Source organism: Fistularia commersonii, chromosome 17 (genome assembly GCF_037954325.1).
Source record: "Fistularia commersonii isolate RoL2024-O1a breed Wild chromosome 17, RoL_Fcom_v1.0, whole genome shotgun sequence".
Lineage (NCBI taxonomy): Eukaryota > Metazoa > Chordata > Actinopteri > Syngnathiformes > Fistulariidae > Fistularia > Fistularia commersonii.
In genome coordinates, this window is record NC_141300.1 from 9,263,503 (window position 1) to 9,279,189 (window position 15,687).

General features: G+C 39.3%; 3 protein-coding genes across 6 annotated transcripts; 2 read left to right on the forward strand and 1 right to left on the reverse strand.

Moving 5' to 3' along the window:
- The first annotated feature begins 1,050 nt into the window (after positions 1 to 1,050).
- LOC147224978 (uncharacterized) lies at positions 1,051 to 5,372 on the forward strand. 3 transcript variants are annotated; one of them, XM_086163597.1, is made up of 8 exons: positions 1,051 to 1,108; positions 1,988 to 2,028; positions 2,324 to 2,344; positions 3,577 to 3,687; positions 3,775 to 3,831; positions 3,995 to 4,132; positions 4,232 to 4,345; positions 4,418 to 5,372. In XM_086163597.1, the coding sequence occupies exons 2-8, from the start codon at positions 2,026 to 2,028 to the stop codon at positions 4,466 to 4,468; spliced, it is 495 nt and encodes a 164-aa protein (XP_086019723.1). In that variant the 5' UTR covers positions 1,051 to 1,108; positions 1,988 to 2,025; the 3' UTR covers positions 4,469 to 5,372. The 3 variants fall into 3 exon arrangements, with proteins under 3 accessions (XP_086019723.1, XP_086019724.1, XP_086019722.1); XM_086163598.1 differs by having other exon boundaries at positions 1,071 to 1,136; XM_086163596.1 differs by lacking the exons at positions 1,051 to 1,108; positions 1,988 to 2,028 and having other exon boundaries at positions 2,068 to 2,344.
- A 140-nt stretch (positions 5,373 to 5,512) lies between these two features.
- nudt17 (nudix (nucleoside diphosphate linked moiety X)-type motif 17) lies at positions 5,513 to 10,191 on the forward strand. Of its 2 annotated transcripts, none has more exons than XM_086163737.1 (9): positions 5,513 to 5,549; positions 6,168 to 6,255; positions 6,412 to 6,522; positions 6,780 to 6,963; positions 7,051 to 7,076; positions 8,672 to 8,764; positions 8,851 to 8,949; positions 9,329 to 9,462; positions 9,982 to 10,191. In XM_086163737.1, exons 2-9 carry the CDS (start codon positions 6,181 to 6,183, stop codon positions 10,145 to 10,147), a joined length of 888 nt encoding a protein of 295 aa, XP_086019863.1. In that variant the 5' UTR covers positions 5,513 to 5,549; positions 6,168 to 6,180; the 3' UTR covers positions 10,148 to 10,191. The 2 variants fall into 2 exon arrangements, with proteins under 2 accessions (XP_086019863.1, XP_086019864.1); XM_086163738.1 differs by having other exon boundaries at positions 5,522 to 5,817.
- On the reverse strand, positions 9,415 to 15,087 carry LOC147224980 (uncharacterized). The gene is made up of 5 exons (XM_086163735.1): positions 14,653 to 15,087; positions 12,825 to 13,870; positions 12,621 to 12,749; positions 11,972 to 12,016; positions 9,415 to 11,877 (listed from the first exon to the last, which is right to left on the reverse strand). Exons 1-5 carry the CDS (start codon positions 14,708 to 14,710, stop codon positions 11,869 to 11,871), a joined length of 1,287 nt encoding a protein of 428 aa, XP_086019861.1. The 5' UTR covers positions 14,711 to 15,087; the 3' UTR covers positions 9,415 to 11,868.
- Between the last annotated feature and the right edge of the window lie 600 nt (positions 15,088 to 15,687).

Genomic DNA, 15,687 nt, shown 5'->3' on the forward strand with positions numbered 1-15,687 from the left:
CTCCTCTACTAGCATCCCACCTGTGGGGCATAGCCACTAACAACATTGAGCATCTCACCTTCAGTTTCCAGTTTCAGACTCAGAAGACTATCTGACACCATTTTCACCACCAGAACATTCCTGACAAACTTCTCCTTCAAGGTAACTCCTACTCTATTTCTATTCCTGTCAGTACCACGATAGTACCACTTAAAGTCAGCTCCTAAGCTTCTAGCCTTACTACCTATCCGCCTGGTCTCCTGGACACACAGTATATCCACTTTCCTTTTCTGCATCATGTCAACCAACTCTACCTTTTCCTGTCATCATTCCAATATTCAAAGTCCCTACACTCAGACGCAGACTCTTGGCTTTCCTTTTCTCTCTGCTTCCAAACACGCCTTCCTCCTCTCCTTCTTTGACCCACAGCAGCCCAATTTACACTGGTACCTTGTAGGTTAATGGCACCAAAGGCGGTTAACCTGGGCCTCAACCAGTCCAGTATGAGATTGTTAGGTTTGATTCTCATATTTGGTTTTGGCAAAAGTTTTACGCCACATGCCCCGCCTGATGCAACCCTCTGCATTTATTCACGCTTGGGACTGGCTCAGGAAGACACTGGCCCATGCCACCCTGAGGCTACATTCTGTTTGTTTCTGCAATGTTATTGATAATTACTTTCATTCCTACACAATGATTCATATGTTTAGGTATTGCAGAATATGTACATTTCAGATGTTACATTTAATTACTTTAAAAATTGTAGCCATAGCACTTTACATTTAACAGAAAATTTCAAAATGGAAAGAAACGTTTTTCAGAGATAGAAAAGTAATGCATATTTCTAAACAATGACAGTATATGTTTGAAGTTCTGATTATCAAAGTGTGCATATTCAGCAATGACGATGAAATCAAACAACTCATCTAGTTGTAGGCTGACTGTTGCTGTCTTCGATGTGTATACAGTTGGATGTTTTTCCGCGCATGCATCCCCCTGTTCATATCCATTAGACTGGTATTGATTTTTCATCATGAAGCAGTAGATGCTCATGATTCCATGGGTGACTGGCTGCTAAACTGCACCCTGAGCTCAGACCAAATAGAACCCAGGACGCACTGCAGCCCAGGTGAGATGACCAATACCTCAAATGATAAGTAGGCTGATTTTTTTTTTTCACATTTTGCACACCGTATGACTGGGAGTTGATAAACCATGTTTATTAGCTGCATGTTTATGGAGAGTTCAATATTAAAAATTACTTTAAAAAGTGAAGAAGTATCAAAAAAGTATATATACTAGAACTGAACTGATTTTAATGCTTGGTGATATTTATAATTTGCAGTATGATAAATGGGAAGGAATGTGGGTTTAAGTATCACTGTTGTTACCTTTCTAATTTTTGAAGTGTTCTTTTGACTAAACACTAAACACTCATGTGAAATAACTCAGTTAATAATTGTTTTATTCATGTTTCATTCAATTTGTCTTGAAAAAAGGCAAAGAATTTAGTTTAACCTAATTTTAAAAAAGATGGTTCACGCATTTTAAAATTTGAAAATGCCCATTTGGTCGAGCTATTTCTTATCACTTGGTAGTTTTTTTTATCAATTTCCTGACTTCTGATGTCTTTGTAAGAAGAAAAAATTATATGATTATATGAATAATAGATTTAACTTCCCCCAAAATAATATATTAGAGCATTCAGTGAAAGTATAAAGCATGAATAATCACAATGCAATACTGATAATTCATATTGGCATGTAGTTCAGGTGAAACATTAAACATTTCCTTCCTTTAAAAACAAAATTACAAATACTGATGTTGACCGATGGACTTTCACTTCTTCAGAGAATTTGGTGATTCAATAATCTAATCTGATATCTGCACTAATGGAAAAACAGTCTGAGTGAAACCATCCTGTGTTAACTGACATACTGACCTCAGTGGAAACACAGATTCACTCTGGTTTTAACATTTTATACATTTCATGTTTGCATTTTTCTAGAAACACAATTCTGGCATTGACTTTGGCCGGGGACCTAAATGGTGAGTTCTGCCCCAGATTTAATTCGGTTTTGACTTGTCCTCTTTTCCATCACCATGTCTTCTATATGATAATAGAGTTGTTAAAACTGACCCACTCAAAGTTTCTTCTTCATTTCTTAACATTTGAGGTTTGCAGATGTAACTCAAAATGAATAAGTGTGACTGCTATATGTCTTCCACTCCTAGGACACAGTCATCTCGAGTTTGGTACTCTGGGAAATCAGCTGGTTAGATAATGTTTACACTCTGAAAATTATAATCCATGTTTGAACTGCTGATTTGTTTTCATCTACAGGAGGATCTAAAAACCTATGGGGTGAGATCTCTTCAACACACCCACAACACCTGAAAATTGTGCCATTTCCATCTCTTAAGTTCACATTCAATTACACTGTGAGCTGATTGTGAACATTTCAGATAATCTTGAAAGTTAATTACAAGTTGGCCCACTAAACATACTGGCAGTTGAATGTTTCATAATATAGAAATATTTTCTGACCTGACTACACTGCTGTAACCCTTCAGCCTATTTATCATATACAATCAACAATGCATTCAAAAGTTACAGATTTGAATTCTTTAAAAGATGTATCGTTTGTCATATGATACAATTAGCAATACCAATGTTTTTATTTATTTATGTATTTCATATAGCCCCTTTAATTGACATTTGCACAGGTTATTGGTCTAATGTCTTGGTCCAATGCTAAATTCAGGAGTGTGGAACAGTTATTCAAGATAGATAGATAGATAGATAGATAGATAGATAGATAGATAGATAGATAGATAGATAGATAGATAGATAGATAGATAGATAGATAGATAGATCGATCGATAGGTAGGTAGGTAGGTAGGTAGGTAGGTAGGTAGGTAGGTAGGTAGATAGGTAGATAGATAGATAGATAGATAGATAGATAGATAGATAGATAGATAGATAGATAGATAGATAGATAGATAGATAGATAGATAGATAGATAGATAGATAGATAGATCATTTGTGCTCTGAGCATATCTTACAGTTGTTCCAGTAAGACAAGATGTTGGTTATACATTATTGATGGCTTGTTGATAATTAAATGTTTAATGGAACCTAATGGAAAACAACCAACTGTCAACAGGAAGTCACCTTCCAAAACTACTCCTCCCAGGAGACTTTAACAGCTTTTTCATGAAAATCTGCTTTGAGCTCAAGTTGTTGGGCGGGCGCAGGGTCATCTGGTCATCCGTGTAAACCTTTGTGTTTTATATACATATAGATGTCCACCATTCTGTCTGAATCATCGCCATTTTTTTCCAGTCATACACATATGCACGTTTAGAGCCCTTTAATTTGAATATTTATAGTGCTGGTTCATTTCGGGCAATTGTTTTTGATAAAATGCTCTTGTTCCTCAACACATCTCAAAATAAATCACTAGGTACCCAATTTGTTTGTCTAATTATCTATTTACAATCTGGTCATCTATTAAAAAAAAGATAAGCAGTGAAGCTCACTTTTGACACTTTTGGTTGAATATTCTAATGTGACACACATCATTTCCTCTCCAGGCGGTGGAGATGACATTGGGGTTGCTCGATGTCTCTCTAGGAGCGATTCTACTCAAGGTGGATACTTTCTTCAAGAAGGAAATCTTTGTTATCTTCATCAGTGGAGCCTGGGTGTGTATAGTGATATCCAAATGAGAGCACCGTTTGCTGAATTTCATTCAAACAAATGTTTTCTTCTCTACTGGATCCCTCCTGCAGACAATTCTGACAGGCCTCTGCCTGGTGTGTGGTGGCAGGAAACCATCTTATGCCTGTGTAAGTTACACCCTCTCTCCATGAAAGAGATACCACAGCTGAATAAAATCACATTTCCGGTGTGGTGTAAAATGCTCAACTGACTAGAATGAAAACAAGTGAACAGTTTTCAGATCAGAAGCCTTACCAAAACAGTGAATGTGTATGTACATGTGTTTAACAGGTGAAATTAAATGTGGCATTGAATTTAGGAAAAGTCATTCTGACGGCGGTAACATTCGGAACCATGGTGCGGCATGTCCCATATCAACAACATCGCTACTGCAAGGAGTCCTGCAGTTATGTCAAACAAGAAACCATGGTTGGTTCAATCAACACCAAAAGTCATGTTGCCCTGCTCATTCTCAGTCTAAACTCTCGGTGACGAATTATAAACGTCAGAGAAAACTGTTCTTTCTAGGTTCTTGTTGGTGGTATTGTGGCCATCCTTGTCACAGTATTTCTGGTGGAGATGCTGGTCAGCCTAGCAGTCGTTCTCACAGGGCTCTGCTCTATGTTGCCTGAAAGCCCACTGGTAAGCTTCATGCCAGGCTTACTCAGCACTGTTTAGGGACACCATATTCTGAAAGACCCTTGTTTCCCGCAGGAGCCCGTTGACCCTGAATGCCCCACTACCACAAGAGACACTTGCAAGTGAAAGTGGGAACATGGACCCTTGTGAGATACACTAGAGTGATATGTTGATCTTCGAACTTGGTGATGTCACAGACTGGGGATAAATGGCAACAGCAGGAAGATCATGAACTTTGTGTTTTTTCAGATTATACTTCAAGCGCATTAGAACAATCTTAGCATCACTCACACCACTTTTAAATGCATCATGTCAGTCCCTGTAAATACAGTTTTTCTAAATGCTTTAGTCTCATTTTTTTTTTGTATTCTGTATCTTGTATCTGCTGATTTCCTGCTCCTTTTATTTCATCAAGTTTTCAGTATTTTTTTTTATGTTTGACTCATAACTGTATTGGCAATGCTAACCAATAATTTATTCATTATTTATGATCATATTTAATTTATTGTTCATTTCATTTTTATCTTTAATTATAACGTGTGTGGGATGCAACAGTTCATTTGCTTGACCAGTGACTTACATATGCACATGTATGTATTCATATTTCCAAGGGCATTGTTTTGAAGTAGACACAGGCAACATTAATCTAAAATGTGCCTGTTCTGATAGTTAGTAATAATAATATAAAATATTATATTGTGGTACAATAACGAAGGAGTCATCTTAAGTGAACTGCCCTTTGGTATCAGTGTGAAGATGTTTTTTTTTTTTTCTCAAAGAAAAATAAGTCGTGTGGTGCTATTGTGGCATGAAATGATGATTAGCATTAATCAGATGATTAATGCTAATCATAAGATGAACATTTTTTTTTTAAATAGAAAGAAAGATATTTGCATGTCCTTACAATGCTGATATTGTAATCTGGTAGTAGGCTGCTTGTCTTCATTTGATCATTTCATGGCTGAAAAATGTATAACACATTGATGTGATTCTCGCATGTTCAGAATACTAACCCCCCAAAAAAGAAAAGAAAAAGGCACTCTGGTGACAATAAACATCACTTCTGTTTTCGGAATGTTTTTATTTGTTTGTCTTGATTTTCTTTGAGGGGCGGTAGTACTGGTGGTGAGAGACTTTTATTTTTAAGGTTTGGAACCGGATGTAGAATGTAATAAAAGCCGTGAAATAGCGGTCTCCTCCGCACCCAGTAGGTTTACCATTTCTGCTGTGTTTTAGAATGTGTCCGTTTGAGTCATGTCGAAAAATTGACAGCTATCATGACACGTCCATTTTATGATAACATTGTTTTAGTTAAGAGCGTTTTTGTTCCGTCAAAGCTCTTCAATGTTAGCCGTTTGTGTTGACATCCCTCTTTCATGCTCTTAAAGTTAGCATCAAGCTAGCAATCTCTCTTGCTGGCGGAGACGCAATAGCTTTAAATCACCAATGGCAGTTGAGCAGTAGAAACTATTATGGTAAATGAATCGAGAAGTTTCGATGATTATACTTTAATTCATATTTCCAGTCACATTACAAAATCTGTTGTGACATTTAAGGTTGTAGCGCGCCTCGGAATACTCGCTGACGGAAGTGACATACGTCACTACATCATTTTTCACATGATCGATATGGCTGAAAACGAATAAAACGAAATGTGACTAACTGCAAAAACAAATTTGCTATTTACTTTACAGGATTTACATGTAGATTTAAAAAAAAAAACAAAAAAAAAAACAAGTAAAACTGAATCACTGCAGAGTTGCCATGAAAATGTTTTGTGGCTCATCTCTGGTCATGTCGTGACTCTGACCCGGTTGTCTTCCAGCCCATGAAGCAGGATGGATAAAGTGCGGAGGATCTTGGTTTACGTGAGTCGGGACAGATTGACCCCACAGAAAGTTCACTTTATTCAGGTTTGTCATGCAGTGGGAGGGAGTTTGACAGTTCTTTATTCCCAAGTATGTATTTTGACATCAATTCTCAAGACCGATCACCTCCAGGGGGCCCCAGTCTCACAGTTTGAACCCTTTGGTTCTGTGACTAAATGTTTTTTTTGTTTGTTTAATCAGAGTGTCACTGGCTTCTTTAGTGATGAAGATGAGGTGGAGGTCAGCTGCTCTCTCGAGAAAAACCACTTCCTCATTTACAGAGATGACAACAGTAAAAAGATCCCACTGAAGGTCACACACCAATATTAATGCCCTGTCTTTTATATTAGCTAATGTCGCCATTAAGTAAGTTAAAATTAATCTGTAACAATCACTTTTAGTATGAGGGGTATTTATAAATACAACTTATTGTGGATTTACTGATATTTAACTTTTTAAATTTAAGATCATGTTTGGTAACAGTTATGGGTGAAGACCTCTTCTGACTTGGTACTCTAATTCTGAGTTTTGAAGAAAAATGTTGAAATTTCCATCACTGTCACCCTCAGAGGGCTGCTTTCTGCCCCATCAAACACTTGTCAACTTCAAAGGCAGCATCCATCCCCTTGGATGTCCAGGAGCGGGGAGTAGATGTGGGGGTGGCAGTCCTCCTGCAGACAGCCAATCAGAAATTGTTACTGACACGGCGGGCGAAGCAGCTCAAGATCTTTCCCAACATCTGGGTTCCTCCTGGTGGGTTCTGCTCCTTTTAACCCCCAGTTTCTGATTCATGACAGACTGATGATTTGTTCATACTCATAATCCATCTTTTATTAACAGGAGGCCACGTGGAGCTGGAGGAAACGGTGATGATAGACACCTCCTTACTACTTTGTGATAAAGTCTTAATATCCGAGCAGGAAACATATGTTGGACAGATTGCTCTTTTTTAAATGCAGTGGAGTGTTAAAGCAATGTGAAAATGCAGCCTCAGGGCGGCACAGGCCAGTGTCTCCCTGAGCCTGCCTTGGGGGGGTCATGCGCCATTGTCTCCCTGAGCCAGTCCCAAGCCCCAATAAATGCAGAGGGTTGCGTCAGGAAGGGCATCCAGCATAAAACATTTTGTCAAAAAACCATGCGAATCAAACCTAATAATTTTATGCAGTATTTGCTTGAGAATGCTAATAGAGAAGTACAGCAAAGGGCAGAGGGAGCTGCATTGTGTTTTTGTAGACCTAAAAAAGAAGCATATGACAGGGTGCCAAGAGAGGAACTCTAGTATTGTATGAGGCAGTCTGGAGTGGCAGACTGGTGCAGGACATGTATGCTATCTGTGAGATAGTGGTGAGGTGTGTTTTAGGCATAACAGAGAAGATCAAGGTGGAGGTGGGAGGTGGGATCAGAGCTCTGGGCCCCTTCTTGTTTGCAGTGGTGATTGACAGGCTGACAGATGAGGTTAGACAGGATCAGCCAGAATGAAAGGAAAGATGTACAAGACACTGGTGAGACATGCGATGCCTAATGGCATTGATGAAAAGACAGGAGACAGTGCTACAGGTCGCAGAGATGAAGATGCCAAGGTTTTTTTCGGGGGTAACCAGGATGGATAGGATCAGGAATCAGTCTATCAGAAGAACAGCACATGTTAGATGTTTTGGAGAGAAGGTCAGAGAAGCCAGACTGAGATGGTTCGGTTTTGTGCAGAGGAGGGATAGTGAACATATTAGTAGACGGATGCTGGAATTGGAGCTGCCAGGTAGGAGGTCTAGAGGAAGACCAAAGAGAGGATTTATGGACGTAGTGAGAGAGGAAATTAAGATAGTTGGTGTTAGAGGTAGAGAGGAGGATACTAGGAATAGGGCTAGATGGAGAAGGTTGATTCGCTGTGGCGACCCCTGAAGGGAAAAGCAGCAGGGCGAAGAAGATGTTAAAGCAATGTGAAATGAACATTCTATTATATATATGAAGTTGTTATATTTTAGCGAAAAGATACAATGTTACTGTTTTTAAAGGGTAGTTTGTTGAATAAGAGTCTAAATGTGTCACAATATTTCTGAGATCCGTCATATATAATCTTCAATATGACAGGGACATTTTGCAGGTTATACACAGTATTCTAGTATATAGGCTCTGCTATGACAGTTAGTATGAGACAGTGGTTGTTGAATATTAAATGCCCCTGTGCTCTTATTGTCAAGGGCTTGTTCATCGTGGGCTAAATTTTACAGTAACAGCTACCTCATCTCAAAATATCACCACTACCTCTGAAGTTGGTATTTAATTCACATGAACTGTCAGGCCTATTTGATAGATTGTTTATTCTTTTGATGAAATCAACCGGTTAGCTGATCTGAGAAAACAACCAAATGATACAAAGCAAAGAAAAAGATTTTTTTCAGATAAAAACTCTGTTTGTACTTAGATAAATGAGTATCTGTTTCATACATGGTTGTAACCTCAGCTGCTGGAAGCAGGTCTAAGGGAGTTACAGGAGGAAACTGGACTGAAACTGAATCCAGACAGCGTTTCTCAAAGAATACTTGGGCTCTGGGAGGTGAGATTTACATGTTATATCTCACACCGCTTTGAATTGAGGGATCAAAAACTGTATTCCACTGATATCTGCCTTTTATTTTTCAGTCAGTGTTTCCTCCCATGTTATCCAGGGGACTTCCTCACAGACATCACATTGTCGTCTATATGCTGCTGCATTCCGCACTAACACATTTACAACTGCAGGTAACACACGTGCATACAGACAGTGCCAGCTCTGTTGCCATGTACATTTTAATACGCTAACAAAACCATTTTGATTCCATTACTTCCCTCAACAATAACAGATAGGATAGAAAATTTTGGCTTAACTTCACTTAATCATTTTAATAATGTTCAAGAGTACAGTATCCAGGGCTTCATGGGACAAAAATGATAAAAAAGAAAGACCCTTTCTATTCAGTCCAGTATTTCAAGTCAAAATTAGATCAATTCCAAACCACATAACAATAATACTGTTTTTAACCGCCCCCTTGAAACATCCGAACGTCTTTGCCCTGCAGTAGTATCTCATTGTGCTGCGGTTGAACAGAGTTTTTACTTGGTATTGTGATGACATCATTAGGGGTCTCTGTGTCCATCGGCGGCTGAGGTCAGTGGTTGTCTCTGGGCCGATGCACAGTTGGTCAGAGCCATCGTGTCAGCAGCAGATGGAGAGGAAGGCGAGGTTCAGCTGGAGAACGTCCCCAGCAGAGTCAGGTATCTATCTTTCAAACTTGACACGTCTAAAAGTCTCCATGATGGTTCCCTTTTAAATAGCTAGCTTTGAATTCATAATGTCAAATATAAGAAGATCCTTTTGAGAAAAACCATAATTTCTTTTCATGTAAAATATTGGATTTTTTTTTATTCTTTTTGTTGGTGACTTGGTACTATCCAACCAGTCACAGGACATAGGCTGTGAAAACATGATGCACCAGCCTAGCAGGAAACTTTCCAACAAAAACTGATGACATGGCATTTTCAGGTATATATAAAGTAGATTTTAGGTGCTGTGCCATGTTTATTGTTTCGTGATGCTTTTTTTAGATTTATTTATTTATTTATTTAGATTTATTATCATACTTTGTAGATATAACCATGGCTCAAGATGGTGGACGGCGCCAAATGTTTAGATGTAAAGTTTGGATAAACTCAGAATTTTACCCTTAATTTTCTGCTTTATATCCAAACTGTGCTCTGACATCCACTGTGACCCCCTGACCTCTTGTTTTGCAGCGTGTGGCAGGTTTCATCAGATGGATCCCTAAATGAAGAGACAGTGCCATCGGCAATGCTTGTAAGTCGGGCGCCAGCCAGTGGTCCAGATGTGGAAAGGGTCAGCACCGGCACCAAGTTTGCCCTGAATCTTTGGCTGAGTACGATGCAGGCCTCTGACCTTTGACACCACATAAATGTATGTGGAAGATTAAAGCCAATGATCTATTATTTGATTTAAGTCTCTTGTATTCAGAAATCCCTCAATCATCCATTATCCATTTCATGCAATTATAATTTTTTTTTATTATTATTTAATGTTTCAACTGTGATAATGCTAATTAAGCCATAATATTTGGCAAAGGGATGCAATTTCAACCCCAATATTTGAATTTACTGTATATTAAAGTAAAAAGTACATTCAAAATACGAAATACGCTCTCTGATTCAATTACAATCATATTCTTGGGATAGCTCTGTTTTGCAAAATAACCAAATAGCAGAAAATGAAATAGAAAATATGAGAAATAATTATAACTAAAAATAACTATGCAAAAATTAATGAATGACCAACATTTTAGAGCTCTTGCTTCAATTTAAAATATTGTATTACGTAGTCTATGTGGTGTCTGTTGCTGTTTTACTCACAATCGACAATTTTGAAATGGTCTTATATCCTCGTGAATGTTCTAAGTGCCTTTTTTATTTATATCGTGCATGAACAGAATATTGAGGCATTGCAGAGGGTGAATGAAAGAGATACTGTACTCCTCTTCCAAATTACTGAGTCCTCTAATGACTATGAGACATATATGAAGTTATCAAAATGGTTCTCAATATAGTTGCACTGTTCCAGTTTACGGCAGAACAAGCCAGTGTGTGAACAAAACCTGATGCTTTTCTAAAGCCTCATTTTTTTGTCTAAACTCCTCCTTTTTTAATATATCAAATCAATCATTGTACTGGAAAGGGATCCATTGTTTTCAAAAGTTATTCGATGTGTATGACAAATTCTTATTTGCAATATTTCTTATAGGTGTAGACAGTCTTCGACCTCTCCCTCGTGACGGATTATTTGATAATTCATGGTGATTCATGCTGTAAGTAAACAGTCGAGCCCACTTTCTTTTTTGCGGATATCAGCTCAATCACTTATCTTTCACATTAAACAGCCAAGCCAGCTCATATCAACCTCCCACTTGACTTAGGGTATGTGACAATGACAAAATCAACCTAGACTTGGTTTGAACCCGTCAGATTCTCTTTCAACCTGGACCCGTCTCCCGAAAACACAAAGCAGATTGGGTTGGGACTTAAACATAACATCAGATTTAAAAAAAAAGAAAACATCAAAGCAACGAAACTTCACAATGTCAGATATCGAAAAGATATCAAATATCAAAATGCATTTCACACTTACAGAAAGGGTCAAGAATCATGGAAATCATTGTGATATACAATTTGCAAGGAAGAATCATCAAGCAACGTGACAGAGTGCAGGTGACCTGCCAAATGTCAGCCTGCCAGAATTCTGAAAATAACATTGAATTTAACATGTAAACCGAAAACATTTTTAAATTTTGAGTCTCCTTTTTCTTTCACAAGCTATCTGTTGTCATCCAGCATATGCAAATATCATACACTTAATAGCGCTTTAACAACTTGCTGTTTCACAGTGCTTTACACCAGATAGCATCCAGCCATTCACACACACACACACACACACACACTCACACACAGATGGTGGTGGAGCTTCCATGCCAGGCGCTATCTGGGCTGTAAGGAGCAACTCGGGGTTCTGTTCCTTGCCCTAAGACACTCCAACGCACAGATAGTGGACCGGGAATCAAACCACCAATTTAAGGTGGTCTAAGGGATGTCCGCTCTGCTAACCGAGCAACAGTCTTCCTACACAAGCTGTGGGACAAAAATTAACTATTTATGATGACAAGTAAAGGGAACTATTGAGGTGATATTTTACTTGCACTGTGGAGGAACACTAAGGACTTACCCTATAACTCCTTACCCCGCTTGTCATTGGTTCCCCCAGCCTTTCCTGTGGGGAAAAAAAAAGCAAAACATAAATTATGCATTGACCAGCAAGCAAAAGATAGGACATTTTACAAAATCAGTACAAACTGCTAATCTACAACTATCCAATGTGTATGTATCCAATGTGAAATTCTTAACTGATGAATGGAATGGATAATTATCTGCGATAGCCACACCAGGGCAAATTAATTTCCAAATATATTCAGTGACATCAACACGCCTGACTATGACTGGACACTGATAACCTCAAACAGAAGGCATTTCCTTTACTTTCACTGATGGATTTACAAACATGTATATACAACACATCAAATACTAATCCCTACGCTTCTCACCGGGAAGGATTGGATTATAAGGAGTCACAGGTCATAAAGTGAAAATTGATTTCTGTTGTTAAATTCACATTTTGGTTGATAAGTGAAAGAACATTTATTAAGGAGTCATGTTACAGCTCTGGATTGTGTCGACCTTTTACTGACCACTTAATCATCAGAGCCAACTTTCTCTTTGAGGACCTTCAACACAGTACTATACTTTTAGGGCTTGAAGTTTGAGGAGTCATGAATGACTGATCTCATTGCACATTCTGAACTGTTTATTTTACTTACGTGTGGTCCGTCATTGGCTGGTGCAAAGTGACTGTGTGTGGTGTAAAGAGGGATGTTGTCCTTGTTTGTCAGTTGGGCGTAGGGGCTAAAGCCATGTCGGTGTGCCATGCCGGAGCAGCACCAGACCAGCTGGAGAGAATATTGGCAATTAATTGTCTCTGAAGTAAATAAATCACATATCTACTTTTGGGGGTTTATACTCACAAGTGAAATCAGCACAAGGATCAATAGCAGCACGGCTATAGATGCCAAAACTAAAAGAGCAATGCCCCATCCAGGTACACTACTGCTGGAAAGCGGTAGGGTTGACTGAGACAAAGTTGTGATAAGTTTGTTGTAGCCAGTTGTGGTATTGCTGGTAGTTGTGGTATAATTGTGTTCCGTCCTGGTTGTGCCGGTATCCGATGGAATGCCACTTGCATTGGGTATGGAGGAGAGAGGAGTGGTTGAGGGGTTACTTGGACCAATTGTGATGTCGCCGTGACCGGATGTGATGCTGCCGGTGACTGTTGTGCTATCACCTGGAACAGCTGCTGTGTTACCAGTACGCAATGTAATGTTATCAACCCCAGTTGCAGTGTTGGCAGGACCGGTTGTGATGCTCAAGCTGCCAGCTGTACCAGGACTTGGACCAGCGATAGTGTTGCCAGTATCAAATGTGTTGGTATTTGGATCAGTTGCTGTGTTGCCAGAAGCAGACGTGATGCTGTTTGAGCCACTTATGTCGCTGGGGCCAGTTGTGATGCTCAAGCTGCCAGCTGTACCAGGACTTGGACCAGCGATAGTGTTGCCATTATCAAATGTGTTGGTATTTGGATTATTTGGATCAGTTGCTGTGTTGCCAGAAGCAGACGTGATGCTGTTTGAGCCACTTATGTCGCTGGGGCCAGTTGTGATGCTCAAGCTGCCAGTTGTACCAGGACTCTGACCAGCCATAGTGTTGCCAGTATCAAATGTGTTGGTATTTGGATCAGTTGCTGTGTTGCCAGCAGCAGACGTGATGCTGTTTGAGCCACTTATATGGCTGGGGCCAGTTGTGATGCTCCTGGTGCCAGTTGTACCAGGACTTGGACCAGCCATAGTGTTGCCAGTATCAAATGTGTTGGTATTTGGATCAGTTGCTGTGTTGCCAGCAGCAGACGTGATGCTGTTTGGGCCACTTGTTATGTCGCCAGGACCAGTTGTTGAGTGATCATCTCTGCTGTTGCCAGGAACAAGTGTGATGTCACTGGGTCCAGCTATTGTTTTACCTGAACCAGATGATGTGTATTTTAAGTAATTTGACTTGCTGACAGCTGCGGGTACAGCTGCATTTTGAACAAAAATGTTATCCATCACTAAAGAAAATAGAACAGAGTCTTATATTGTGTTGTTACTGTTATCCATTACCTGATAGAAAATAATCAAGATATCAGAAAACAAGTGCAAAATAACATGAAAAAAAAATAGGAATGATCAAGCACTTAAGTAAAATCAATTATCTAAAGATGTGAAAACAATACATTTCAACAAGATGGTAAATGGTGTTTTGAAATTGGTGTTAAACTACATTCAAATGAGCAAAATATCACATGGAAATTTGAAAGTATTTATCCTCCAATGAGGCAGAAAATACCTTTAACTTCAGCCAAATGTGACCTAACATAACAAGCAACATAACAGTCCTTTTTACTTGATATCTCATAACCATTTGTGGGATCATGTGTTCACTCAATATGTCTATATTAAGTCGAAGCTGTATCAGATGTCTGTTTTTCAGCTTCCCTGCACAAAATTTTTTCATCTCAATCAGGAAAGAGATACTTTGCCACTGAAAGAAGTAGGTGAAGATACAGCTAAAGAACTTATTTTCATGTAATACTTAATACCTCATCAGTGATTCACTTCCTGATAAGGAGGATGGTTCAAACATTTAATATGACCCACTCAAATCAGCAAATATCACACACACTTTTATGTACCAAAAATTTCAACCGCTTCCAGATATCTGTTATGCCAGGTAAGAAGTCACCATCAGTCGGTCCATGTTTACCTGTATGAGTGAAGCCAAGTGTGGTGATGCCTGTGGCGAGCAGCGTCCAGCTCCACATTCTGCTGTCTGGTCGTGGGACAAAAACCTCCTAGTGTGAGATGTCGTTGGTGTTGATTTCCATCCACAGAAAGACTCCTTTATATTGCTGTCTCACCTTTACAGGTGGGGGATTCGGGGTGTGGCCACGCACTGAAATCATGTCTTCCTCTGGCCTGAACATAGCGCCTCTCTGTGGACACAGGCAGAGCATATTGGTGGCATATTGGAGAAATTAGTTTTTTTTTTCTTAAACCAAATGCAGTGTTTGATTTGAGAATGCTGATAAAGAAGTAAATAGAAGGTCAAATTGAGCTGTATTGTGTCTTTGCAGATCCAGAAAAAAACAATTTGATGGGGTGCAGAGAGGGGAACTGTGGTACTGTAAGAGCAAGTCTGAAGTGGTAAAAAAAGATGTTAGCATGATGCAGGAATTGTGTGAGGGCTGTAAGACAGGAGTTATATGTGCAGTAGGTATGACAGAGGAGTTTAAGTTGGAGGGACTGCATCAAGGATCAGCTCTGAGTCCCTTCTTATTTGCAGTGGTGATGGGCAGGCTGACAGATTAGACTAGACAGGAGTCACCATGGCCTATGATGTCTGCAGATTACATTACAATCTGTAGTGAGAGCAGGGAGCAAGTGGAGGAGAAGCTAGAGAGAGGTGAACTCTCTAGAAAGGAGAGGAACGAAGAAGCATGGCAGAATGTGTGTGTGAATGAGAGGGGCCCTAGTGGAATGATGAAGCTACAGGGAGTGGAGACAAAGAAGGTGGAGGAATTTAAGTACTTAAGGTCAATAGCCCAGAGCAATTGAGAGGATGACAAATAGGTAAAGAAACACATCCAAGCAGGTTGGAACCGCTGGAGAGAATATCAGAGGTGATGATAAGAGAGTATGAACCAGAATGTAAGGAAAGGTATAGAAAACAGTAGTGGGATCAGCCATAGTGTCTGATTTAGATAAAGTGGCATTGAAGAAAGAACTGGAAGCTGAGCTG